This window comes from Pantherophis guttatus, chromosome 4, assembly GCF_059756535.1.
Source record: "Pantherophis guttatus breed Tessera chromosome 4, ASM5975653v1, whole genome shotgun sequence".
NCBI lineage: Eukaryota > Metazoa > Chordata > Lepidosauria > Squamata > Colubridae > Pantherophis > Pantherophis guttatus.
In genome coordinates this window covers 78,639,504-78,665,887 of record NC_142066.1, presented here as the reverse complement: position 1 = coordinate 78,665,887, position 26,384 = coordinate 78,639,504, and the positions used below count along the sequence as shown (strand labels likewise).

Below are 26,384 nucleotides of genomic sequence, written 5' to 3'. Positions count from 1 at the left end.
ATGCTTTCCATCTTATAGCAATAGTAGTTAGACTTATATGCTGCTTTACAGTCCTCTCTAAATGGTTTCCAGAGTTAGCATATTGCCCCCAACAATTTGGGTCTCCAATTTCCCAACCTCAGAAAGATGAAAGGCGGCATCAATCTTGAGCCAGTCAGGACCAAACTCCTTATGCCATCATTGGACTTCCCATCTGGATAATTCATGCATATGGAAAAGTTAACAACCTGCGTAATTCCTATTGGCATGTTGAAGGACTACCCACTTCTGTCTGGCTGCAGGACACTATATCTTCAAAGCAGGGCTGGCTTTAGGGAGCAGCCAAACAGGCACTGGCCTAGAGTGCCAAAACTTCAAGACTAAACATGCTGTCCCTCCTTTTGAATCATTCTAAAAATGAAAATTTGTATTAGATTAGAATAGAATAGAATAGAATAGAATAGAATAGAATAGAATAGAATAGAATAGAATAGAATAGAATAGAATAGAATTTTTTATTGGCCAAGTGTGATTGGACACACAAGGAATTTGATTTGGTGCATATGCTCTGTGTACATAAAAGAAAAGATACGTTCATCAAGAATCATAAGGTACAACACTGAATAACAGAAGGAAGTACCACTTGTCAGTGTGGGCATCGTATAACCTTGAGTCAACTATCTTTTTTTGTGCAGGTATTTTCTTCTCTTTTTTGCAGGTGTGATTTGCTCAAGAGAATAGAAATGTCCTGGAAACCAAATGTAACTCTTCCATGAAGTTAATATTAGTAAGGAAAAAGCAGAACCTCACCCCACAGTGTGGAATGGGGATGAGCAGCTGCAGAGTATTTTTTCCATTAATACCATGCCATTAATATTTTATCCATCCTGGAATGGCAAAATCCTTAGCTGGACAATTTTTACACATTTTCTAGATAGTTTTTGAATCATGAAATCTTTGAAACTAATTAAATTTTATTTTAAGTATTTGTACAGTCAGTTACTCCATTTAGATAAGTACATACTGAGCCTAAGAGAGATAGTACTGGCTCTCATAATATTATTATAGTAATATTACTATAGGTGATATTTCCTATAGGTAAAAATGGCCTCTGGGCTAGCAAGGAAGAAGAAATAGGAAGACATAAAAGAAAAATTATTCTGGGAAAAAGGGAGAAAAATAACGGCTGGCAAGCAAAGGTGAATCTATATAGGATTGGCTATTAAAATTTTGTTTATCCCAGGAGAGCCTGGGTCAAGATTCTTGAAATAATTGTGAGTGAAGAGGAGTCTACAAATCCATTAGAGAAAGAGTACTTGCGTTGGAACATTTCTATCCAACACAAATAAAGCATGTGTCAATAAATCAAAAGCTGCAGAGATTTCTGTTCTGGTCAATAACTATCTTCTGTACTGAGAATCAGTACAATTTAGTGTTTGTGCATTTTGGATATTCTAATCTGTGAAAGATAATTTAGTTGGTCATCAGCAGACCTAACCAGAATTTCTTCAACAGCCACTAGCATGTAAAGCTGACACAGATTAGTAAACGACCAATGACAAAAGAAATAAAATCACATTCAGTGTGCAGGAAAAGAAATTATATCCCTTTTATATCAGGAGGATAAAAATAGACAAGCTAGGTTTGCTGCTTAGATCGATATCAGAGACAACTGGAAACTTTTAGCTCAAAATTGATTTCACCAAAGTAACCTTAAATTGTGATTATGAGCGCCAAAATATTATCTGTATTATGTTACCTGTGAAGGAGATTTAGGACGTGTAGGTGCTGGAGAACTCGGAGTTGCCAATGTATGATTTGCATTAGCTTCAGGACTAAGTGGTGGGGAAGCCTCTTCAGGTGGTGATGGAGTTTTTGCAATTCGGAGTGGACCAGAATCGCTAGGGAAATGCAAAATATTAATATATGTAAAGTATATTTATTCTCAAGGATCATCTGGGGCAGTGGTGGTATTCAGGCAGTTCTATCCAGCTCGAGTGAATCGGTAGTGGTGGCTGTGGGAGGCTCCACCGACCCACCCAGACATCATCATGTCCCTTTTAATGATCTGCGCATGCACGGAAGTCCCTGCGCACCCACTCCCATTTGCGAACCAGTAACGAAGGTAAATGAATACCACCCCTGATCTGGGGACACTTACAAAAGAAAATAAAAACATTTAATTTATTTATGTTATCTATAAAATACAATAAAGAAACCAATCTTATATTTGCTTTGATTTTGATTTTATAGGCTCCTTGTTTTCCTAAAAATCCTTATTATCTATGACAACTGATATAGTAACTGTTTGTACAATTTTCCTACATTATACAACATCAAGTGGATGTGAGTCCTTAGTATAGTCCTAGTTTAATTTTATGAACATCTACAAAGATATACCTACTTTATTATTTTTCATGCACTGACATGTGAAGAATCAACATTCAGATTTCATCTCTGGGCATAATCTTTGATTATACGGCATTGCTAACTTTCACTTCTGAATATCAATGCTAATCAGATTTTATTAGAAAATATCATTTCTCTATATATCTCTCTATTACCATTTATATTTCATGTCCTACTTTTAATATACATTTCATTATAAAGTACATATTATGGCCCTTGGTTTTTAAGCTATAACAAGAAATATATTTGGAAATGAAAACCATTGAGTTAGTCACTTAATTAATAAAGTTTCACTGTACTATAGTTTCAGTGTTAAAGAGCCAAACATTTAAGCATCATTTTGGGTTAGGTGCCCAAACTCCACCTAAGATTTATAATTTATAAAAATACTAATGTCATATACTGAAGGTACATGCAGCTATTGTACTCTAAAAGCATCACAACAAGAAGAAATGTGGTTTTCAACATCTTTGGGAAGCACTAAAGTAATACATGATTGTTCAAATTTCAATCATGTTTTCTATACTAAAGCAGAGCAATATCATTTTTAAAATACAAAAAAACCTTGGTGTTCACTCACCACCTCTTTCTATGGAAAGAGAAGAAATATAAAATAGCAAGTTTTAATAAAAGAAAGAAGGAAATATTATTTTTCTCTTATTTTATTTGCCTCTAATTTTCAAGGAAGGTACAGCTACAAGAGAATTTATAGGATTTATAAATATTTCTTGTGCAAACATGCCTGGTGCAAAAGAGATGTGCTTTCAGAAAATGCAATATATTTTTGAACTCAATCACCTTCAGATCTTTCAATAATTTATTTAGGTGCTGCTTTAATGTTGATTTCTTGTTAAAAATATTTGAATGGTTCCCCAATCCGAAGCAATCAAGATTTATATAGTCTACTCTTCACCTAGCCTTCAGATAAGATAAACTTTACGTCCCATAATCAGACACCAGTCTGAACCATCCCCATAGTCATGCTGGTAGGCATCAAAGTAGATGAAGACCACTCCATCTTGGTTGAGGAGACGTGATGCAGCCAGTTAAACAGTATCAATACACTGTCATTCAGCACACCAGTCATGACACAAAACAAATCCATAATGAAGGTATCCTGAATGACTACTGGAGTGATAGATACAGTTTTTGTATGTCTAATAAAACTAGTGCAAACACTTTTCTTGGAGAGAAATTTACAAGATATTTCCCATTTTGACGCCCCCCCTTAATCTTTTTAAGTATTTTACTGATCTTTGTGTATTATACCATTTAATAATATCATACTTAGACAAATAAAGAAATAGAAAACTGAACGATTAAGAAAACATTTTCCTTTTTAAATTAATTTTCTTTCTGTTTTTCGAAGATTTCACCTTCTCTCCCCGCTTGCAAATTTGGAGGAGGAGGGAACAGGATTAACTATTTACTAATATTTTCCCTTTTAAATGAATCATGAAATAGTTATCATGTCAATGAAACTGGTCTAGCTTTAGAAATGCTCACAGCACACCAATAAATAAAATAACATGTGAAAGGACAAATTGTTTCAGATTGTTTCAGTACTGGCAAAAGTTCAATGAGGAAATAAAAGCTTGTCTCTAGGTAGCAGGTACAATAACTACATTTTGCCTTTAGTAGGTGGACACATTGTGTTCTTTTTGAACCTTGTCTAATGTAGACCAGTTTCTTCTGACTCAGCTTTGATTCCTGGTGATTTCATGAATACATTCATCCAGTTTTCTTGGCAGCTTTACCAAAGTATCATTTTTCCAGATAATTTCTGGCCTCCCAATCTACAGCTGTCATTGATCAGAGCCTAGATATCTTCCTGTAATCATATAATCAACCATAGTTCTTACCAAGGTCCTTCAGTTCTTAAGACTAATTGAGAAAACTTAGGGAACCATGAAATTAACATCTCAATTAGAAGGCTAGATTGCATTAATTAACAAATGATCATCTCAAGAACTGCAGTTACAGGTAAGAAATTGGTTCTTTTTATCATGAATGAGCTCTATACCTAAGGAGTATCTATCAAATTACCAAATAAAGGAGAATTCTTCTAAGAGCAGTATCTCTCTGAGAAATCCAGATTATAGTGCTGGATTAGGGTGGAAGATTGAGTCTCCATTGCCAAAATAATTTAGACAGAAGAACACCTTAAAGGAAGTTTGCTGAAATTACTATTGATAGGAGCCCTACCTAGTATTTGGATGTGTGTGTGTGATTCCCACCAAACTCTAGAAGCCTCTCTGTGCAGGCACAAAACCCACATTTGGAAATCAGAGATCACAGTCAGGAGAAGATATAATTTCCATGAAGCAAAGCAATAACTAAAATGCTCCCTTTCCCTGCTCTCATTTCCCAGCTGAATGTGTTCCATCCATTTTGCATTCATTTATATTTGTTACAAAAAGGAATATGAAAATTGCATTATTAATATATTATCTCCAAATATAGTACACATATATAGTTTTATATTATTTTAGTTCCTTTGAGCTGCCAAAATTTGGGGAACTGAGAAATCCAGATGGTAACTGCATACTGAACTGCACATGAATTGCACTGGAACTGGCAAAGAATGGATCTCTTAATCATCTCTAGTAAATATCCAACCTCTTTCCAGTGCAACATATAATTTACTTTTACAAAATTATATTGAATTTCTAACAACTAAAGTATCCTTTTAATGTACAGATAAGGACTGATAGAAAAGATGAACACACATATTCAATAAACAATTTTTTTTACTATCAGCTGATTTATTTTACTCTGTCTAATAATCAAGTCATATTATTTGTACATTTAGCTGCAGTTTGATAAAAGATTTTTACCTGGGTGCCCCAAGGATTGTGAAGGCTTTGTCAGCATGCTGTTCTCCCAATTTAGTTATCACTTCATAAAGTTTGTGGCAGAGCTGAGGAGAAAAACCACCATAACAAAACTGTCATTTTAACAAAGCTATTTTAGTATTTGTGGAGTATAACACTGTTAATTTTTTTCACACAAGGGAACTAAGGTTAAATACAATTTCAGATATGGGACATTATTGCAGTCACACAAATTACAAATTGCACAAAAGCAAAATTTTACACTTAATACTTATAAATGTACTAAATAAGAGTTTGTTTGCTGGGATGACTCAATGAAAAAAATGAAGGAGAAAAATGGTTTATAAATGCTTGATGTCATTTATATAAATCAGAATAAAGGCAAGATACTTTTCAGGTTTAGCACCTTAAAATTATGAAGCTCAAGTTATGGTTAGATAGGGTGCTTTAATCAACTCTAAAATCTAACAAAATCTGTTACAATTATGTTATCTACAATATATAGAAAAGGCTAGCGAAGCAGCTATCTGAGAGTTCATGAACACAGGGATCCAGTGGCCTCCCTCTTGCTGTCTAGTTCCTACCTCACACCTTCAACAAATTTGATTGCATGAAATTTGCTACAAATTTTCACTTCTCTTTGCTGCCACATCCAATGGTTGTTCAGATATTTTTAGCACAGACATAGTAGCCCAAGGATGAACTTGGAACTATCTTAGAACAGCAGCAGCACAGACAAATGGGGGAATGAGAGTGTGCTGGCACTATTACCTCCCCTTTTTATAGTACTAAATTTATTGTTGTAATAATAGCCTGAATATGCACTAGAAGTGGAAGACTTGGGAGTCTAGATACCTTTCTAGGAAACTGCTACCAGTCTTGCACTCATTATCCTCCTTCTTTCTTGTGAAGTAATAAAGAAAATTGGCCTAACAAATTTGAGCAACAGCTCCAGATGATTAGTAAAAAGGTAAAGGTAAAGGTTCCCCTCGCACATATGTGCTAGTTGTTCCCGACTCTAGGGGGTGGTGCTCATCTATATTTCCAAGCCAAAGAGCCAGCGCTTCCGAAGACATCTCCATGGTCATGTGGCCAGCATGACTAAATGCCAAAAGCACACGGAACACTGTTACCTTCCCACCAAAGATGGTCCCTATTTTTCTACTTGCATTTTTTATATGCTTTCGAACTGCTAGGTTGGCAGAAGCTGGGACAAGTAATGGGAGCTCACCCCATTACACAGCACTAGGGATTCGAACCGCTGAACTATCAACCTTTCGATCGACAAGCTCAGCATTTTAGCCACTGAGCCACTGTGTCCCCTAGATGATTAGTAAATGGCAGCAAATTAGACCATGAAATTACCAGAATGCCTGCAGCCACAGCCTCTTTTATTCAGTGTGCCTGGAGGCACTTCTTGTGCCGAAAGATGCAGCGTCTGCAGGTTTCTTGTAGCAAAAGTTACCGGAGCTGTTCCTATTCTTAAACACGCTGCCACCATCGCTGCCCTGTTCCATGTGCCAGCCGTGCATGCACACACCATTACTTGCTCTCGATAATGAATGACAAATGAATAAACTGTGTGCGCATGCACAGTCAGTGCATGGAACAGGACGGCAATGGCAGAAGCATGTTTAAGAATGGGAACCGCTCTGGTAACGTTCGCTACAAGAAGCCTGAAGCCGCTGCATCTTTTGGCACAAGAAGTGCCTCCAGGTGCACCGAAAAAAAGAGGCTGAAGCTGCAGGCATCTCACCACAAGGAGGGCGAGATGTGGGCTTGCGGGGAGTGGTGACAGCTCAGCCCTGGCTTGCCTTCCCTGACAGACAGCCATGGGAGGAAGGTAAGGACATATCACATGGCAAAGAGGGAGTGGGCAGTGGGTGGCTCCAGGGCAAGGCCGGAGCCAGGGAATGGTGTATTCCCTGATCCAGTTGAGGTGGGCAGTGAGCAGGCGGCGGCTCTGGGGCCTCAGGGAATCATATATCCCCGGGTCCCAGCCCCTGACCCAAGACGAAGGGCGAATGGGCAGCATGCATTGCTTACCTTTGGTGAGCTGAGCAGACGAGGCAACTAGCGAGGCAAGTAGCTGGGCTGCATGGCGAAGGGAACTTATATAGGGTGGGGGTGGGTGAGTGGGCCAAGCAGCCGGAAGCAACGAGCAGCCGGAAGCAACAAGTGAGCCAGAAGGGGTGAGCGAGCCGGGAGAGGCGACTGGGCGGGCATGGGAGTGGCCACCAGGGATGATTGCTACCTGTTCGGTGAACCGATGCCAATCATCTCTACTGATTTGCCCAAACTGGTCCAAACTGGTAGGATTTTTCCCCTGTCAGTATGGCTAGAAGAGTTCACACATCTAAAATTTGAGGATCCCTTGTGCTGTGCTCATCAATGGATGTATTCTAATGAGAAGGAAAGGAGAAGATAGAAATACTTGGGGGTGATTGAAGAGGAGAGGAGAGATTTTTACTGGGTTCATTCTTCTGATGAAGCATAGAAGGAACAGCCATATTGCACTCAAGTTACCTTTCTCCCACCCATCCTGAAGTTCCTTAACCCAGAGGGACCTTGATTCATAAGTTTTTTCATCATTGGAGAGCCTGTTGGAGAGATATGCTTTTGGAGGTCCGAGTCCCAAAAGCCCAACTTACACCTTTGGGTGTATGCCAAATTCAACCTCCTATACAATTGATTTGAAGAAAAATTAAGGCCAACACAATAAATGGAATTTATTGCACTGGAATTTATTTGGAAAGATCTTCATTGCATCAGATCTAAATATACCTTCTCCAGGATTGAAATCTGAAAATACAAAATTTAAATGGCTAGCAGAAATCAACTATGATTCCTTGAAGAATTGCTTATGTGATATTTATAAAGCTACTTTTACAGCTATTAATAGCTGGCAATATATGTGGCAACACTCTGCAGCTGAGAATCACTCCAATGTAATATTGAACGCAATTAACATTGAATCTACTAAGACAGAAAATTGATACATTGATAAAATAGATACCATAATTTAGTTAATCTGATATTCAGTAAAGGACAAACTTGATCATGGGTCAGTGCTGCCATTAAGGCCTACCTTGTGGTAATAAAGGCAGTGAAGTACCAGTACTTCTCTATCATTATTGCATCTGCAGATTGCTCCCCTGCAGCCCTACTTTGGATGACACATGCCGTTTTGGGTATAGTGAAACTCTAACGGGAATGTGGAGGAATTTTGTAGCTTCTGTTGCATAAAATTGGATTCATTCCTTGGGTGCTGGTCTTGTTCCAGGTCCAGGAAAGATGCCTGGAGAAGAGTCTTGTCAATTTATCTGGGAACAGTTTGAACCTGAGAAAGTGGACAACAGTGGATAGCAGTATTCCATTATTTGAGGGGCTGCTACAAAGAAGATGGGATCAAGTTATTTTCCAAAGCACCAGAAGGCAAGACAAGAAACAATGGATGGAAACTAATCAAGGAAAGAAGCAACCTAGAACTAAGGAGAATTCTAGAGAAACTTTCTAATAGTAAGAACAATTAACTAGTGAAACAGCTTGCCTTCAGAAGTTGTTGGTACTTCAGAGACTTCTGGTTGTACTTCCGGCGCCTTCAGAAGCTGGATCGTGCAGCCCCGCTCCAATCTTTCCTCATTGAAGGGCTCAAAATTGAGCCACCCTGGAGGGGTGGTGAAGTAAAGGGGGACTGCCTGGTGGGCCAAGGAGTACTGCATCTCTCCTCCCTGACTAGGAAAGCCCCCTCATGAAGACTTGGAACAGCGACAGCAAACATGGCTGCCATGAAGCTGAAGACAGCCTGAACACCTAAAACAGTGCTGGAGCAGAGAAAGTGAGTGGTGTGTGAACTGGATGAGAGAATACATTTTACTGGAAAATGACCCCCAAAAAATCCAAGGGGAAAGCATATTTAGAACCATTTGCCAGCAGCGAATAAGAATATTAAAAAAAAAATTGAGAGTTCATATTTCTTTTTCTTGTTTGTTTTTTTTTAAAAAATCTCTTCTTAAATTTTCTAAAAGTGCAAGACATGGTATTGAAAAGGCACTGTAAAACATTGGAATTAGATCTAGAACGCTTGTTCTATTAATACTGTCCACTTATTGGATTTACAATTCTAAATAATTAAAATTGGAATTGTCAGCAATAACACAGAGAGGCTGCAGCAAGTTGAAGTTAGAGCAGCATCTGCTGCTAAAAGGAGAACTATGCAATCTTGGGAATAATCTTCTACATTTGCTGGATTACAAGTATTTACTTTAAAAACCATTGGATATTAAGATTTTTAGTCAAGGGACCCCTGAACATTGTTCAATAAATAAATAAATAAATAAATAAATAAATAAATAAATAAATAAATAAATAAATAAATAAATAAATAAATAAATAAATAAATAAATAAATGTGATTGGATAAGGTATGGATAACCCCCTGTGTTTTTAAAAATTGGATTGACTGCTGGTTGATTAGACATTTAAAATTGTAATCTGGACAATTGGCCTAAAAGGAGAGCTGTTAAGCAAAGACATAATATAAGATGGAAGCAAGTGAAGATAATGAAATGAAGCTGAGGTATCAAAACAATAAGGATTTTATAAAAGAACAACACAAGGAGATGATGGAAATACTTGATTGCATAGACCAAAAATTGGAAAATATAATAAAAGGAACAATGAGCAAAGACCAGGACAATGAGGAAGAAATGGAGGTATTAGAAGAAATTGAGGAGATGAGCTATTGATGAAACCTATCGAGTATACACAAACTACTCACAAAGACATAGGTTGGTGAGGGAAGTACACATTAAATTCATGAAACAGTCAATAAGAGATGAAGTAAATAAAAGGACAAGAGAGGAAACGTTAACATATAGAGGCAAAGAAATCATAGTATTGAAACAGGTACCAAGAAGAATAAGAGATCAAAGATGCCAATATCAATTTTTAACAATGCAATTAATTAAATATAAAGTACTGTATCGACGGTTGATACCTGAGGGTTTACTTGTGACATGGCAAGAAAAAAAGTATAGGATCGATTCACTGGAGAAGGCAAAAGAATTTTATGAACACCACTTTGTGCAGGGAGATGATCAAGGGAGTAGGGAAGAATTAGAGACTAGAAGCCAAGAGGAAGAGAAATCAGAAGAACTAGAAATAGAGAAAGACTTACAAAAAGAAACAAGAAAAAGAAAGGATAGAAAGAGAAGGAACAAAAGGAAGGGTAGTAAGAGACCAGAAACACAAAAAGACAAATCAAATAGAAGATGGGAGAAGCAATTAAACTTTTCTTGGTAAATATTAATGGATTAAATATCCCAAAGAAAAGGACGCTAATATTTAATAAATTAAGGAAATTGGAAGCTGAAATCATATGCCTCCAAGAGGTTCATATACAAAAAGAATACAGAAAATTATTAGAAAATAGAAAATTAGGAACATTATACACAACTTTAGCAGATAAAAAGAAAGGAAGTATTGCCATATATGTAAAGGAAAAAATAAAATTAAATCTAAGATACGCAGATGACGAAGGTAGAATTTTGATGGTGGAATTGGAGATAGAACAGAAACAAATGCTACTTACAGTAATTTATGCACCAAATAAAAATCAACAAGAATTCTTTACAAATATACTCAAGAAATTAGTGGACATGGACTATGAAAGGATTTGTATGATTGGGGACTTTAATTCAGTGGTGGAAGTCGAGAGAGATTGTAAAAGTAATAAAAAAATAAAAAGAAAGAAGTGTGTTACCAAGAGCCTTTTTTGATATAGCATCTAAATTCAATCTGCTAGATTTATGGAGTGAGACATATAGAACACATAAACAATATACATTTTATTCATACCCACGTCAATCATGGTCCAGGATCGATATGGCCTGGACAACAGCAGAAATTCAAAACGAAATAGAAGAAATTGAAATCTCAGTACAATGGACAATGAATCAGAATTTGTGTAAAGATAAAAAAATATAGACAGATGTTAGAGAGGGAATTGAAAACATTTTTTCAAATAAATAAAAAAAGAAGATACTTTGATACAAAACTTGTGGGATACCACAAAAGCCTATATAAGGGGATTGACCATCGCTTATAATTCTAAGAAAAATAAAGAAAAGAGAGTGCAACTAGAAAATTTGCGGGAAGAATTAAAAAAAATTGAATATGAAGTACAAAAGGATCCACAAAATAAAAAGATAAAGGAAAAAATGGAACATTACAGAACATAAGATTATTTTGATAACGCAAAAAGAAATAGCAGAGAAAATTAGGATAGTGAAAAAGTTATTTTGAGAATGAGAATAAAACAGGTCAATGGCTAGCATATAAATTAAGAAAAGAAAAAGGAAGGAGAATAATACAAGAGTTACAAGATGAAAATGGTATAATACAGTATAGGAGAGAAGAAAAAAAGGAAATAAAGCTTTACAAGCAGGAAGACATAGCAGATGGGAAAGTTTTTTTTTTAAGTTTTTTTTTATATTTTTATTGTTAAGAAATAACAGAAAGGAAAAAAAAATCAATACAAAAAATCAATAGTAAGGAAAGAAAAAAAATTTCCCCCAACGTGCTATACAAACGGAAAGGAAGTTTTAGGAAATTGAAGTCTTCAATTCTTCCAGAAATCTCTTTGATAAGGTACTGGTGCCGATTCATCCAATCTCTCAAGTGCAAAGTCCACAAATGGTTGCCAAGTGTTCCAAAAAACATTTTCTTTATATATACCACTTCTAATTTTAATATCACAAGTCAGTTTATCATTTAATGCAAATTTCCATGTTTCATTGTACCATTCTTCTAATTTTAAATCAACATTTAATTTTCAATATCTAGCAATTATAATTCTCCCCATTATAACCAAAATCCTCACCAATTCTCTTTCTCCAGTTGTTAATGTTGTTTCATTCAATATTAATAATAATATGGTTTCCAATTTCAATTTGACCCTCTTCTTAATCATTTCAAATATTTCATTTTCTATCCTAGACCAAAAAAGTTCAACCCCATTACATTTACACCACATATGAGCATATGTCCCAAGTTCCACTTTACATCTCCAACACATTTTATCCACTTTATTATTCATTTGAAAAAGTCTTATTGAGGTCAAATACCACTTCCAAATGACTTTATAGTTATGTTCTTTAATCCTTATTGATAATGTCCTCATTATTCTACTAACCCAGTTAGTAGATGGGAAAGTTAAACAATACATAGAAGTGGCCAAAATGGAAAAAAATTCTGATGAACAAAGAGAAATGTTAAATAGACCAATAACAATAAATGAATTTGAAATCGCCCTGAAAAAACAAAAGAACAATAAAGTACCAGGCCCGGATGGGATTCCGATTGAGTTATATAAAAATACACAAGAGGTACTACAATGGATAATGTTGGAGACTTATATTAGGGGATAGAAATAGCAAAAATTCCAGCAACCTGAACAGAGGCGATCATTACCCTCATACCCAAAGAAAGCACGGATATACAACAAATCCAAAACTATAGGCCAATTTCTTTGCTGAACACAGATTATAAAACATTTGTGCAACAATAATAGCGGAGAGATTAAAATTTTTTTTGAATAATTATATACATTCGGACCAAAATGGTTTTCTGACAGCGTGGCAAATTAAAAATAGCATGAGGATAATAATGAATGTTCTCGAATATTATGAAAGTCATCCGGAAAAGCAAGCAGCATTGATTTTCCTTGATGCCCAAAAGACCTTTGACAATTTGAATTGGAACTTCATTACAATACAATTAAATTATATGGAATTGGGGGAAAGATTTGAAAAAATGGTGGGGAAAATATATTCCAAACAAACAGCCAGGGTAGTTATAAATGAGGGGTTGAAAGAAAAAAATGATATTACAAAAGGGGTTAGGCAAGGGTGTCCTTTCTCCTCTTCTATTTATTTTATCACTCGAAACTCTTCTAATGAAAATTAGGGAAGTTCAGGAAATAAGGTGCTTAAAAATTAGGAAGGAAGAATACAAGACTCAAGCATTTGCCGATAACATGGTATTTATTTTGGAAGATCCATTAGAAACGGGTTCTAGATACAAAAGATAGAAGAATTTGGTGAAGTAGTGGGACTCAAAATTAATAAGGATAAGTAAAAATTAATAACAAAAATCTTACAAAGGTTCAGGAAAAGGAATTGGAAGACAAAATAAAAATGAAGATAACTAAGAAAATAAAATATCTGGGAATTTGACTTACAGTAAAATGCTCCTCAATTAAGGGGGACAACTACGATAAATTGATACACCAAATAAAAAAAGACTTAGGAAACTGGGAAAAAGTACAAATCTCATTTGTAGGGAGGACCGCAACAGTGAAAATGAATATATTGCCAAGAATTTTATTTCTGTTCCAAGTGATACCATTAAAACTAGGGAAAACATTCTTTCAAGAATTAAATTAATTAATTTCCAAATTTATATGTCAAGGGAAAAAGCCCAAGATTAAATTAAAACTTTTGCAAGACACAAAGGATAGAGGGGGGATTGGCATTACCAGAATGGGAAATTTATCACGAAGCGGTGAGTTTAGTATGGTTAAAAGACTGGATGGAGCTGAAAAATAACAGAGTACTAACAATAGAAGGCCATGACCTGCAAGCAGGGTGGCATGCATTCCTGTCGGATGAGAAATATAAATCACATAAATATTTTCAAACACATTTGATCAGGAATGCATTGCTACAGATTTGGAAAAAACAAAAACAAAAATACTATACTAGAATCCCAATGTGGCTATCACCAACAGAAGCACTGATATACCCAAATTTATTGGAGAAAAATAAGATAATTAGATAAGGAATTGGTAAATGATCAGGGAGATTTGAAAACGAAACAAGAATTGGAACAAGAAATTGGTAGGGTGATGGATTGGTAGACATTTGCACAAGTGCAGTCTAAATTTGTAAGAGATAAAAAGATATATGAAATACAAAAGGAGCCACAAGAATTAGATAAAACTATTCATGGAACACAGATAAAATTAATTAGTAATATATCAATATCAATATCAATATGAGGTATAAAATGGAAGAAGAGGTAGTTAAAGATACCATGATTAGGTGGGCCAAAAATTTTGGCTACAATATAGAATTGGAGAAATGGGAAAAATTATGGGAAATAAACATTAAATTGACTCTTTCAACAGCATTCAAGGAAATCCAGTTAAAAATGTTCTACAGATGGCACTTCACACCAGTACGACTTGCTAAAATGTCTCCGAACAATTCTCTAAATTGTTGGAAATGTAAAAAAGTCCCTAGAACATATTATCATCTCTGGTGGACATGTCCCGATGCGAAAAAATATTGGATTAAAATTAGAAGTTAGATAGAAGAGATAATTGGCTATAATGTGGATTGAAACGTTTTTACAGGGGATATTGAACAGAATTTACAGTAAAGAAATTAGATATTTTATTCTGCATATAATTACAGCGGCAAGGATAGTCTACGCACAGTCCTGGAAGATTGAAAAGATCCCAACAGAGGAAAAAATAATTAAGAAAATTCTGGACTGTGCAGAGATGGATAAATGAACGAAAGAAATAAAAGAAAAGGAAGATACAGAATATTATCAAGTATGGAATAAGTGGTATGATTGGTTCGAGATTAGGGAAAGTAAATGTGAATAAACGATGGAGAGAAGAAGGTGACAAACGTTTAAAATATTGTAAATGAAGATAAAGATAATGATAATAAAGGATAGGAAACATGGGGAATGTATATAGTAGAAAGTAAGAGGAACAAAACTGATATGTAAAAAGAAACACATTTGTGTTTGTGTTTTGTATGTTGTGTTGTGTTGTGTTGTTGTAAAATCAATAAAAATAATAAAAATAAAATAAAGATAGAAATAAGAGGGGAATTATAGTATATATACCAATATATTAAGATATATGGAAGAGTAAGAGTAAGAAGGTTTAGAACTGAAGTAAAGGATATGTGCAAATAATTTGAAACAATGAAAATGAAATGCAATAATTGTGTTTAACAATATGATGTTTATTTTTGTTGAAATGTATGAAACTCAAATATCACACTATTCACGCATCGATATATACAAATAATATAAAATAAAAAAAATTGGATTAGAAGTTGTGGGTACTTCATCACTGGAGATTTTAAAGAAAAGACTGGACCAGCACTTGTCTCAAACTGTATAGTGTCTTCTGCTTGAGCAGGAGGTTGGACTAGAAGATCTCCAAGGTCCCTTCCAGCTCTATTCTGATTACAGCTACACCAATTTGATGCAACAAAACAATATCTTTAAAACTATCAAATATCATCTGTATATCCCAGGTCGAATCTAACTAATCTCCAAATTTAGTTTATCCTAAATTGGAGTTCACCAATATTCCTGCTTTTGCAGTAATATTGGTGCCTTGTGCCTTGGCAGGTCCATTGCATGATCAGCGGGTGTGTGCACCCATCCACAAAGAGAATTCATGTGCTTGCCTGCTGCTTGTGCAAGAGGGGATGCATGCATGCGCACACGCTCACCACAGCTTGGTTCCAATCGGCTTTATAAAATGATTGATTTATTGATTATGTGCCATCAAATCTGTGTCAACTCTTAGCAAGCACACAGATTTCTCTGTGATGATCTGTCTCCAAACCTATCCTTCAGGCCTTCTAATAATGCACCCATTGCCTCTGTAAGTGAATCCAGTCATCTTTTCCTCTTTCTGGAAAAGACAAGAGACTGACCAAGAGAATATTGGTCATTCGCTTTGCTTTTCCAAGGCCTTCAAGCTTCTCTACTGCACTGCTTTTCAAGCTTTTCACAGATTGTACCACTTTTAGGATATGGCAATATTTGAGTACCACCAATTGCCTAGCAAAGTGTCAAAAACTTGATGATTATTTAAAAAAAAAAAGGGAAAAAAGTGATAAAGTACAGGTAGTCCTCGACTTTCAACAGTTCACTTATGACCGTTCAAGGTTATAACCACACTGAAAAAAAATGACGACCATTTTTCACACTTATAGCCATTGCAGCATCTCCAGGGTCACATGATTTACATTTGGATGCTTGGCAACTGATTCATATTTATGATAGTTGCAGTGTTTCAGGGTCATGCGATCAGTGGTGGGTTCCTCCCAGTTTGGCCCGGTTCTCCTGAACCGGTAGCGGTGACGATATGACATCACCGAACCGGTTCTCCACCCCCCCCGCACCCCCCCACCCCCCCACTCTCTGCATTATTCTTATCTTTTATTTGGCCCCACCCCCAATCTATTTCTGCCTCCTGAGTCCCAGCTGATGGCTAGAGGGAAAAAAACTGTTTAAACTCTTGCCGCGGGGCTTCAAAGGGCTGCCCTACAGCTGATCAGAGTTAAAAGAAAACAAATGAGTAGACCAGTGCCTGCAAAAATAAATGGGTAGACCAGTGCCTGCAAAAATACATGAGTATATCAGTGCCTGCAAAAATAAATGGGTAGACCAGTGCCTGCAAAAAATAAATGGGTAGATCGGTACAGCTCTGCAAGCAGTTAAAAGCCTGGTAGACCAGTACATCTGCTAAATCCTAAATAATTGTCACATGACCATCAAGTCACACCCACAAAATAAGCCACACCCACAGAACCAGTAGTAAAAAGTTTTAGAACCCACCCCTGCATGCGATCCCCATAAATTTTGGGCTCAATTGTGGTTGTAGGTTGAGGACTATTTGTACACCCACTTACCACACTTTTAATGGGAAACTTGACATTAATCTTTGCCCCTTCTCTCCCTCTGCTTGTCTCAAAGAAGCCTGTCCTCTTCTCCATCTCTCTTTCTCCATCCCATTCTCTTTCCCATCATCTTTTTTGCTCTCTCCCTTTCCTGTCAAAAGCTCTTCCTTTTATATCCTTTACTTTCTCCACTTCTTCCTCCTTTTCTCTTTGGTGCAGCTCAGCTGACTCCTCTCCCCAAGGATGCGCGCTGTTCTCAGAAGTGCCAATCAACTGGAGCTGCGCATACTGCAGCTCCAGATGACTCTCCCGGAGACCTGTGTGGCACTACCACTGCTCATCCCCCCACCACATTTTTACACTTTTACCACTTTTTTTACAGTGCTTTTCAACCCATGGTATCACCTGCCAGATACTGAAGTACCACCCATGGTACACATACCATGGGTTGAAAAGCAGCGCTCTATTGAACACATATGGCATATTGATTGTTTCATAATTTTGTACAATATAAGATTGACTACTGAATTGATACAAGCAAAAGCTATCTAAATATCTTAATTGTCAGTTCTAAAATGGTATTCTTGGTATTCTTCATATTTAACTGTAATTAAATATTTATTTCATTATGTTCCTGAACTTTTATCATTAGAGCTTGCATTTTCAACTACCAAAAAAGCATTATTACCATAGGTTATTTATGTTTTTTTCCTCCAGTTTTAATATCATGCCTATTTTCTTCCAATCTAACCTCTCTCCAATATATATCATATTAATTGAATAAATAAATAAAATGAGCATATGCTATCATGGCTTACTTTTTTGCTGATCTGGAGCCAGTCTTCTTTATTATGTTAGTCCAGATTGTGTCTTCCTGATCTGTGTATAGCTTTTGTATAAGAACAATAAGATGTTCTGGGATTTCCCATTTCTTTCCTAACTGCCCAATTTGACATGATCAACAAGATCAAAGTAAACAGTACTCTAAGTTTCTTCTATGTCTTATCTCCATCATCATAGCAATTGCAATGTGTATACATAAGTAGAAATAATTTGGTACAGATGTACCTATCACACAGACCTGGTATCAGTGTATAAATTATCATTAATGATGGATTTATTTTTAGGTACAAGGATACAAAATGGATACGAGTGGTGTGGTGGCCTACTGCTTAAGACGCTTGCCTCCCATTTGGAAGATGAGAATTCAGTTCTAGGTAATGGCAGGCCCGTTACCTAGAACCTAGAACCTGAGAGGACCGACCCTTGTGGCACCCCACATACAAGGGGCCTCGGGGTCGACCTCTGCCCCCCTGCCAAAACTGACTGCGACTGGTCGGAGAGGAAGGAGGAGAACAACTGCAACACGGTGCCTCCCACCCCTAACTCTTCCAGCTGGTGCAGCATGATACCATGGTCGATGGTATCAAAAGCCGCTGAGAGGTCTAATAGGACCAGGATAGAGGAGCAACCCCTGTCCTGAGCCCTCCAGAGATCATCAACCAATGCGACCAATGCCGTTTCCGTGCTGTACCCAGGCCTGAAGCCCAACTGGAATGGATCCAGATAAGCCGATTCATCCAGGTACTGAGGGAGCTGTCATGCTACCACACTCTCAACAACCTTCACAACAAAGCGAAGGTTGGAGACTGGGTGGTAATTTGCCAATACTGCCGGGTCCAGGGAAGGCTTCTTGAGGAGAGGTGTCACCATCGCCTCTTTCAAGGTGGCGGGTAAGATGCCCTCACTCAGAGAAGCATTTATAATCCCCTGGAGCCAGCCTCGTGTAACCTCCCAAGAGGCCAGCACCAACCAGGAGGGACACGGGTCCTATAAACATGTGGCAGCATTCAGTCTACTCAGTATCCTGTCCACATCTTCGGGAGTCACAGAATCAAACTCTTCCCAGATAATATTCTCAAGACCTGCCTCCATCCTCCCCCCTGAATCTACCCTGTCAGAGTCCAGAAGTTCCCAAATCTGAGCGATTTTATCATACAGATATTGTACAAAGTCCTCAGCTCTACCCTCCAAGGGGTCCTCCCACACTTCCTGAAGGAGCAGGGAGCGGATCACCCTAAACAGGGCGGCCAGGTGGTTATCTGATGACGCAATAAGAGTGGAAAAATAGTTACATTTTGCTGCTTTTATCACCACAAGTTAAGTCTTAATATGAGACCTTACCAGTGTTCGGTCAGATTCAGACTGGCTGGCCCTCCAACTGCTCTCCAGGCGTCTTTTCTGGTGCTTCATCTCCCTCAGCTCCTCGGTGAACCAAGGAGCCAAGCGAGTTCAGCGCCGAGTCAGAGGCCGCAAAGGCACGACCCGATCCAAAGCTCCAGCGGCCACCCTATCCCAGGCAGCCACCAGGTCTTCGGTCGAGCCGTGAACCAGAGCCTCAGGAAATGGCCCAAGCTCCATCTAAAACCGATGTGGGTCCATCAGGCGCCTGGGGCGGAACCACCTCATCGGTTCCGCCTCCCTGGACAGGATGTAGCGGTTCGAAGGTCAAGGCGAAGGAGGGAATGATCCAACCATGACAAGGATTCAGTCACTATATCCCCAATATCGAGATCATTCAACCACTGACCAGAGACAAAAACCAAGTCCAGATTGTTTCCCCCATGTGAGTAGGGCCATGCACTAACTGGGTCAGGTCCATAGCCGTCATGGAAGCCATGAACTCCCGCGCTGCCTCAGATGCTTCACCGATAGATGGCAGGTTAAAATCTCGCATGACCATAAGCCTCGGGGTATCAACCGCCACCCCAGCTATAACGTTGAGCAGTTCGGGCAGGGCTGCTGCCACGTGGCAGGGAGCCAGGTACGTGATCAGCAAGCCCACCTGTACCCCATGACCCCACTTCACCAGGAGGGACTCACAACCGGCAATCTGAGGAACAGTGGCCTCCCTCAGACCAAGACCTTCTTTTATAATAACCGCCACCCCCCCGCCCCTACCCTGTGACCTTGGTTGATGAAATGCGTGGAAACCAGGAGGGCACATTTCTGACACCTTGTAGAATATATCTGAATCTTTGGAGAGCCACATAAGATAAATGCATGGTGGTGATGGGGCTGAAAAGGAAGGCATGGGATTTGGTGGAGTGGGAAAGCAGGCCCAAGACCTGTGGAGCAGTAGTGGGTTCTGCTTACCTTCACTACCAGTTGGGAACTGTGAGCGTCGGTGCACTTGCTTTGCTCGCGCGTGGCGCTTCTATGCATGCGCAAAGCAACCGTGATGACAGGGCAGGTGGGGCAGATGGGTGGAGCTTCCCGCCGCCGCCACTACCAGTTCATCCGAACCGGGGCGAACCGGTAGAAACCCACCACTGCTGTGGTGACTCTGAGGGGCAGGAAATACAGCACAAGGTACTTCAGGAGCTGGAAGAATCCTGGGTCAGATAGGTTGGGCCTCTCCCACATCTGAAGTACTCCATGCTCCATTTAATAATTCACATGGTCACTTAATGATTGCATCTGGGAATCAGTGGGATTTGTTAAGTGAGGTGATCATGATTTGCAACCATAATGGCAGGCTCCATTACAGTCATAAGTCGAGGACTACCTGTAATCTAGGCTGACATTTATGATCATCCTAATAAGCTCACCTTGCTCTATTGTACTAAGTTCAGAATCATTCACAGGTTTTTTTTTTTGCTTGAGAAGCATAAGCCCTCTCTTAAATTCCAGTTGCTGAAAACTTACTTGTTTTATTATTATCATATCACCTAGTATGTTTTCACTCATTCATTCATTCATTCATTCTATATGAGTATCCATCTCAAGCATATAACTCTGGTGGCTAATAGAAAAAAACAAAGATTAAAAAAATAACAATCATAGAAATAGATATAAAAAACCCCCAGCATAGGCAAGATACAAAGTTAACCACTCAACCTGGATAACAACAAAGTCAAGTAATCAACGCAACAAATGATTATTGCTATAATAATTTTAGCATTAATCTAGTCTTCTTTAATAATTATAATTAGAACAATAATTTTAATAACAGAAAGAGACTGCTGCAGTTAGCAATAGCAATAGCAGTTCGACTTATATACCACTTCACAGAGTTTTACAGCCCTCTCTGAGTGGTTTTATAGAGACAGCATATTGCCACCCAAAATCTGGGTCCTCATTTTACCAATGTTAGAAGGACGGAAGGCTGAGTCAACCTTGTTACAGATTAAATATGTATTTCTTGGCATCTTTATATTTTAATCCAGTTCATATCTTTTTCCTATCTCACTTTTACACTGCATTTATCTATATCTCTCTATGTATTTACTCACCAAAGCTATTTCTTTATGAAATTTGGCTTCAAGACTGGAGATATTTTTAAATGTGTTCACATAGAAGCCCACGCGCCTAAGTAGAAATGACAGGTAAAGATGAAAAGTTTGTAAAGAAAGAAAGAAAAAAAGGAAAAATTGCTTATTGTATATGGACACAGCACATTTTATTCTTATTCAAAGAATCCTGAAAATGTAAAACACATATAATTTACATGTATAACTTGAATGGGCAAACAACCTCCTTCTTTGCAAATTTCTAGCATGATACTAAGCTTAAGTTAAGCTTTCTTTAGATACATTTATCTCCATAGTGTAGATCCCTATTGCTTGGGCTTGCTCTACACACAATGGATGATAGTGAAGCAACTATGGAAGCACAAGGTTTGCCCTTTTGTTTTCATTATTTTTCTTTGTTCTCTCATTGAGTTAGATGTCTCCAACACTTAATGAAAATAAAATTAAGATTTTGTTTCTCAACAAGCTCCACTTTTGAATCATAGTTAAATAGTTCACTGTGCTAATAAGAAAATGACTGTTAGAACAGTCAAGTGAATTTTTCTAAGAGTACAAAGATGCCATTAAAAGATCATAGTGAAACAACAATTTAATTTTTAAAAAAACTTTGGGGAAATAAAAAGATGAAGCACATAACTTTCCAAACAATATACCTTGACCATAAAGATGGTAGTTCTTCTTGCAAATCAGTGTTAAAATCTTCAAATACCTTCTGTGCTTTCTGAAACTCTTCTTCTGCCTACAACAAAGTGAAATACCTAGCAAACTTTTTTGGGGAAAAAAAACAAAACAGTTCTGAACAATGCAACATATTATTCCTGGTGGGATTTCTCTGGGTTTGTATTCCTCTTAAGGACAAAAGCAGTCAGTCTCAGAGCTTAATCCAGAGGTTGACTATTTTTTCAGATGCCAGGGACCAAACAAAAAGGGAAAAGAAAATTAAAGAATCTGCCAATGTCATGACAGCATTAAACTTGATGAGATTTTTGTTAATCTACACCTGAGATCTAAAGAGATTCCAGCTTCCTTGCTTTAAATATGAATGAATTTAAGACTTATTCATTATTGTATGAGGTCAATAATTTTAAATTTTTCTTAAATTGCCAATAACTTTTATTATACTGGGGCATATTGAAAGTCATCTGAATGTGGGTAGCATGTTACTGGCTTGGTTACACTTGGCTGAAGTTGCTGAGTCTAGAGCCAAATCTAAATTTTAGGGACACCATACAACCAAGCCTTTAAAAAGAAAGAGAAAAGGTTAGTGTTGTAAATGTCCTCATTCAGAATCACAAATGTGCAATTGTGCATGTGTTAGTCACTTACCCGTTCTTTCTCCATTCCTAATCCCTTAAAATGAGTGGATGACAATAAAGCTTTAATGACAAAATGTCATTTAATGCCTATGGGAACTTTTTAAAAGAAAACTTACAGTCCTACCAAATGTGATTTTCTTTCTTTTTCTTTCTTTTTTCTTGCAGGCAGAAAGAGCATAGCTGTAAAGGGAAACATTAAGCTTTCTCTTCCGGTGTGCTACCAACCTTTCAAAAGCTATTCATTTCACAACTGTAACTATTTAAAACAGGTCAGATCAAAATACTTTGCCTCCTAAAGCTGCACAGCAAGTGATGCTTTTATTTCCATTATCAAAGTGAAGAGCATCCCAAGCCAATCATTTTGAATTCTGATACAGAAATCTTGAAGCACATATCTATCCCTCCCAGGTACTAAATATAACTTTTATTTATTAATCACTTAGTTGGAAAGTAGAGCAAAAATAAAGTGACAATCTGCAAATTTCCTCTTTCCTGTAAGGGAGAACCAGTCTTCTGTAATCTTACTTGAAAACTGGAAAAAAAAATTCCCACAGATATCTAATTCACACTTATGCTAATGTTTTCTGTCATTAATCTGTACATATTTTATGAAGTCATCAGTTACATTTGATTTGATATGTGATGATATTTTGATATTACTCCAAGAGCTTTATCAGCTTTTGCTAATATATTGTCATTTGCAAGTGTTGGATTATATCTGTCATACTTTCCCAAAATTAAATAGAATCCTATTATCACTAGGATAGAAAGAGATCTCACAAAGAGATTTCAGCAGTGTAGGCTGGGCTGAAAAGTTGAAAAACAAATCAGAAGTTTGTTAAGACTGAATTTAGTAGGAAATGGATTTCCAGGTATAAAGCTTCTTTAAAAGGAAAAGACAATCTAATAAATCCAGGAAGGACCTCTCACAAAATTACATCTGAATCTGTTTAAACTCAGGATGTGTCATCCACATACTGAATTCATTTCCAGTGTAATGGTGAAGAGAAAATGCTATTTTATTTGGAAATGCTAATCCCAGAGGCATGATCTAGATGTCATTTATGGGCATCTTAATCATTGGCTATCTGTGATATACTATCAATGTACTGCAACTAGTGATATTTAACATGATTGGCTCACACTAAGCTTCTATTCAATATATGGTTTACTCAAGTGAAGGCTTGCAGGTATCCTCCTGTATTTCTGAATCAATATCATCCAGGATTTGTCTCTTGGCCTTGACAAGCATCTGTCCAATACTAAGATAACAGTGCTAGTGTGAGAGCTTCTGGTTCCTATCTCACTAGAATCAATATTGCAATATTGGTGACCCAAGCAAATGATAAAACACAACTTAACAGCACTAAGCAGAGATTAATGTCATTCACTCCCTGCATGTTTTATAAAGAGTATATTGTTGTATCTCTTTCTCTCTCTCACCTTAGAAATTCTCCCTTCATCTTTTCTTTTTGAACTTTGCAAAGCTTCCAGATGATGTCTTGCACTATCATAGTCTACTAGCTTCCTGCTCCGCTTTGCAATGCGATTCTGTAAATAATGATATCCAAATCAAAAATCACAATCACAATCACGATATAATACAAGGTATCTGAACTTTTCTGCTTTAAAAAATGTTATGCGTTTCTTCCATTACTTAAAAATGAAGCCAGTGTGATGTATGTGAAGTGGAACCAAGGTGTCCCAGATTCAAGTCTCTTTTTGCCATCCAGACACCTGACTTATCATTTTCTCTCTCCCTACTATGCCTGGAAAAGTTGTTATGAAACTAAAATGATAAGAGGCCCACAAATGTGGTTTTTATTTTTTAAAAAAACCCAGGCATAGAGATTGTATTTTTCAAAGTGAAAACTCTTGATTAAAGAAAACACATAGTTTCAAAAGCCACAGACTTTGAACTTCTAAAATTCCATTTATTTATTTAATATGCAATTTAAAATTTGCTGCTCCAGACTTTATTGAAAACATATGAAATCTTCTCCAAAGATTAAAAAAAAGAAACCCACTAAAGTATTCAGAACCCAATTTTCAGCAATGTGTATAAATCAACAAAAATAATCAGAATAATACTCCAGCTGTTAAAAATAATGCTTTTATTGCAATTACTCATTTGTGATAGGATTAAAATAGTATTACACATAAAACATGCAAAAAATGGAAGCAAAAGGATAGTCATAATATTAAAAATTAAACATTTAATTCTGAAATTAAATTCAAACAGTAGAATGTTTTAGCAAAGCTAAACTAGGTGTAATAATAAGTGGGAATGACCTTGGCAGATAGGAGGAAGAGCCACAGACTAGCCAATGGTCAGAGAATAGGCAGTGGAACCACAGAAGGAATAGAAGTATAGCAAACATTTCAAAATAGATCCTATCTCGTTTGGACTGTAAAGATTAGGGAGGAAAAGTGTATTTTCAGACTTGCAACAATTTGTTAATGTAGTCTTGCAATACAGATAGATCTAGGGTAGTGATGGCTAACCTTTTTGCCATCGCAAACCAGCAGGAACGGGGGGGGGGTAGGGTTAGGGTTGCACATGTGTCCACACCCATAATTCTATGTGCCCCGCCCCTGTGCATAGGAGTCTGGGGAGGGCGAAAAGGGCCTTCCCCACACCCCCACTCCTCCCGGAGACCCTATGGAGGCCAAAAATGGCCTGTTTGCCAACTTCTGATCCCACCGGAAGCATGTGTGCCGTAGGTTTGCCATCACAGAGCTAGGGTATGCTTCTTGCTTTGCTCTACCTCAAAGCACTGATACTAGAAGACAACTTTCTATTTATCAGATTTTTTTAAAAAAAAAACAAAGACGTTAAACACAAAACTCATTGACAATTCTTTGTGGTTGAATCAGATTGGTGAATATACTCATAAGCCAAATATAGTATTTGAAAGAAAAGGTTTAAAAATGTACTATTAGAAATGTTAGGAGAACATACAGCAGTATGTGCCTTGACAAAGATATTTAGTTAACACACTAAATATTTAGTAATCCTAGCACAAAACATTTAGCAAATCCCATTATCAGTTTTGTTTCACAAATGTTCAAAACTTCTATGCAAAATATTATTGGATAAACCATAGGAATTGTATAGCCAGCCCACAAAAGATTTATTTAGACTTAAAATAATTCATCTTCCATTCTATTGTGGCCTGCCAGCAGATTCAGGCAGTTAGGAGGTTGGGGAGGAACATGGGCCAGTCCTGGAGTCTGGGGGAGGCTCTGATGAGCCTGTGTTGGAGGCAGAGAGGGGTTCAGGGGCGGATGCCAGTTATCAGCTCCCTTCAGAGTCAGACATCAGTGAGGCAGACAAACAGCTGGAGTCTGTTCCCAGCGTGTGCATACGCAGAGTTGCCAGGCAAAGGAAACAGCTAAAGAACAAGGGTCGATTTGGGAGTAAGGCCACAGGTGGATGATGAATGGCCCCTCCCAGAGGGAATAAAAGAGGAGCAAAAGGGGAGTGGAGTTTGCAGGAGACAATTAGTTCACCTAATTGATTTGTGGCTCTCCGAGATTCCTTGCCAAGTTTTGAAGATATCGGCCTGGCAGCTCTCCAAGCCAGATAAGGTCTGTGACTGTAAATTTTCCCTTGAAAGACTTTGCTGAAGGTGAATGAGAAGAATTTACTGTTTGTTTAATAAAAGGGGTTTTGTCAGGACCAGGATTCTGCTTCGTGCTTTTTGGGGAAGCCTAGGTCAGAACACATTCACAAACATCCCCACCTCCAAAGAAATAAATGGTATATAAATCAAATTGTTGTATACCATAAAGAAACCCAGATAGTTTTAAC

General features: G+C 37.5%; 1 protein-coding gene across 6 annotated transcripts in view; it reads right to left on the bottom strand.

Annotated features, from left to right (window-relative positions):
* The window catches only part of AMPH (amphiphysin), a 183,810-nt gene that overhangs the window by 47,988 nt on the left and 109,438 nt on the right, over positions 1-26,384 (bottom strand). For all 6 annotated transcript variants that reach the window (XM_034413368.3, XM_060686129.2, XM_087892432.1 and 3 more), the window contains 5 exons: positions 24,014-24,121; positions 21,908-21,993; positions 21,237-21,312; positions 5,226-5,308; positions 1,739-1,880 (listed from right to left, as the gene is read on the bottom strand). In XM_034413368.3, the coding sequence (XP_034269259.1) occupies positions 1,739-1,880; positions 5,226-5,308; positions 21,237-21,312; positions 21,908-21,993; positions 24,014-24,121 (495 nt within the window). The remainder of the gene's footprint in view (positions 1-1,738; positions 1,881-5,225; positions 5,309-21,236; positions 21,313-21,907; positions 21,994-24,013; positions 24,122-26,384) is intronic.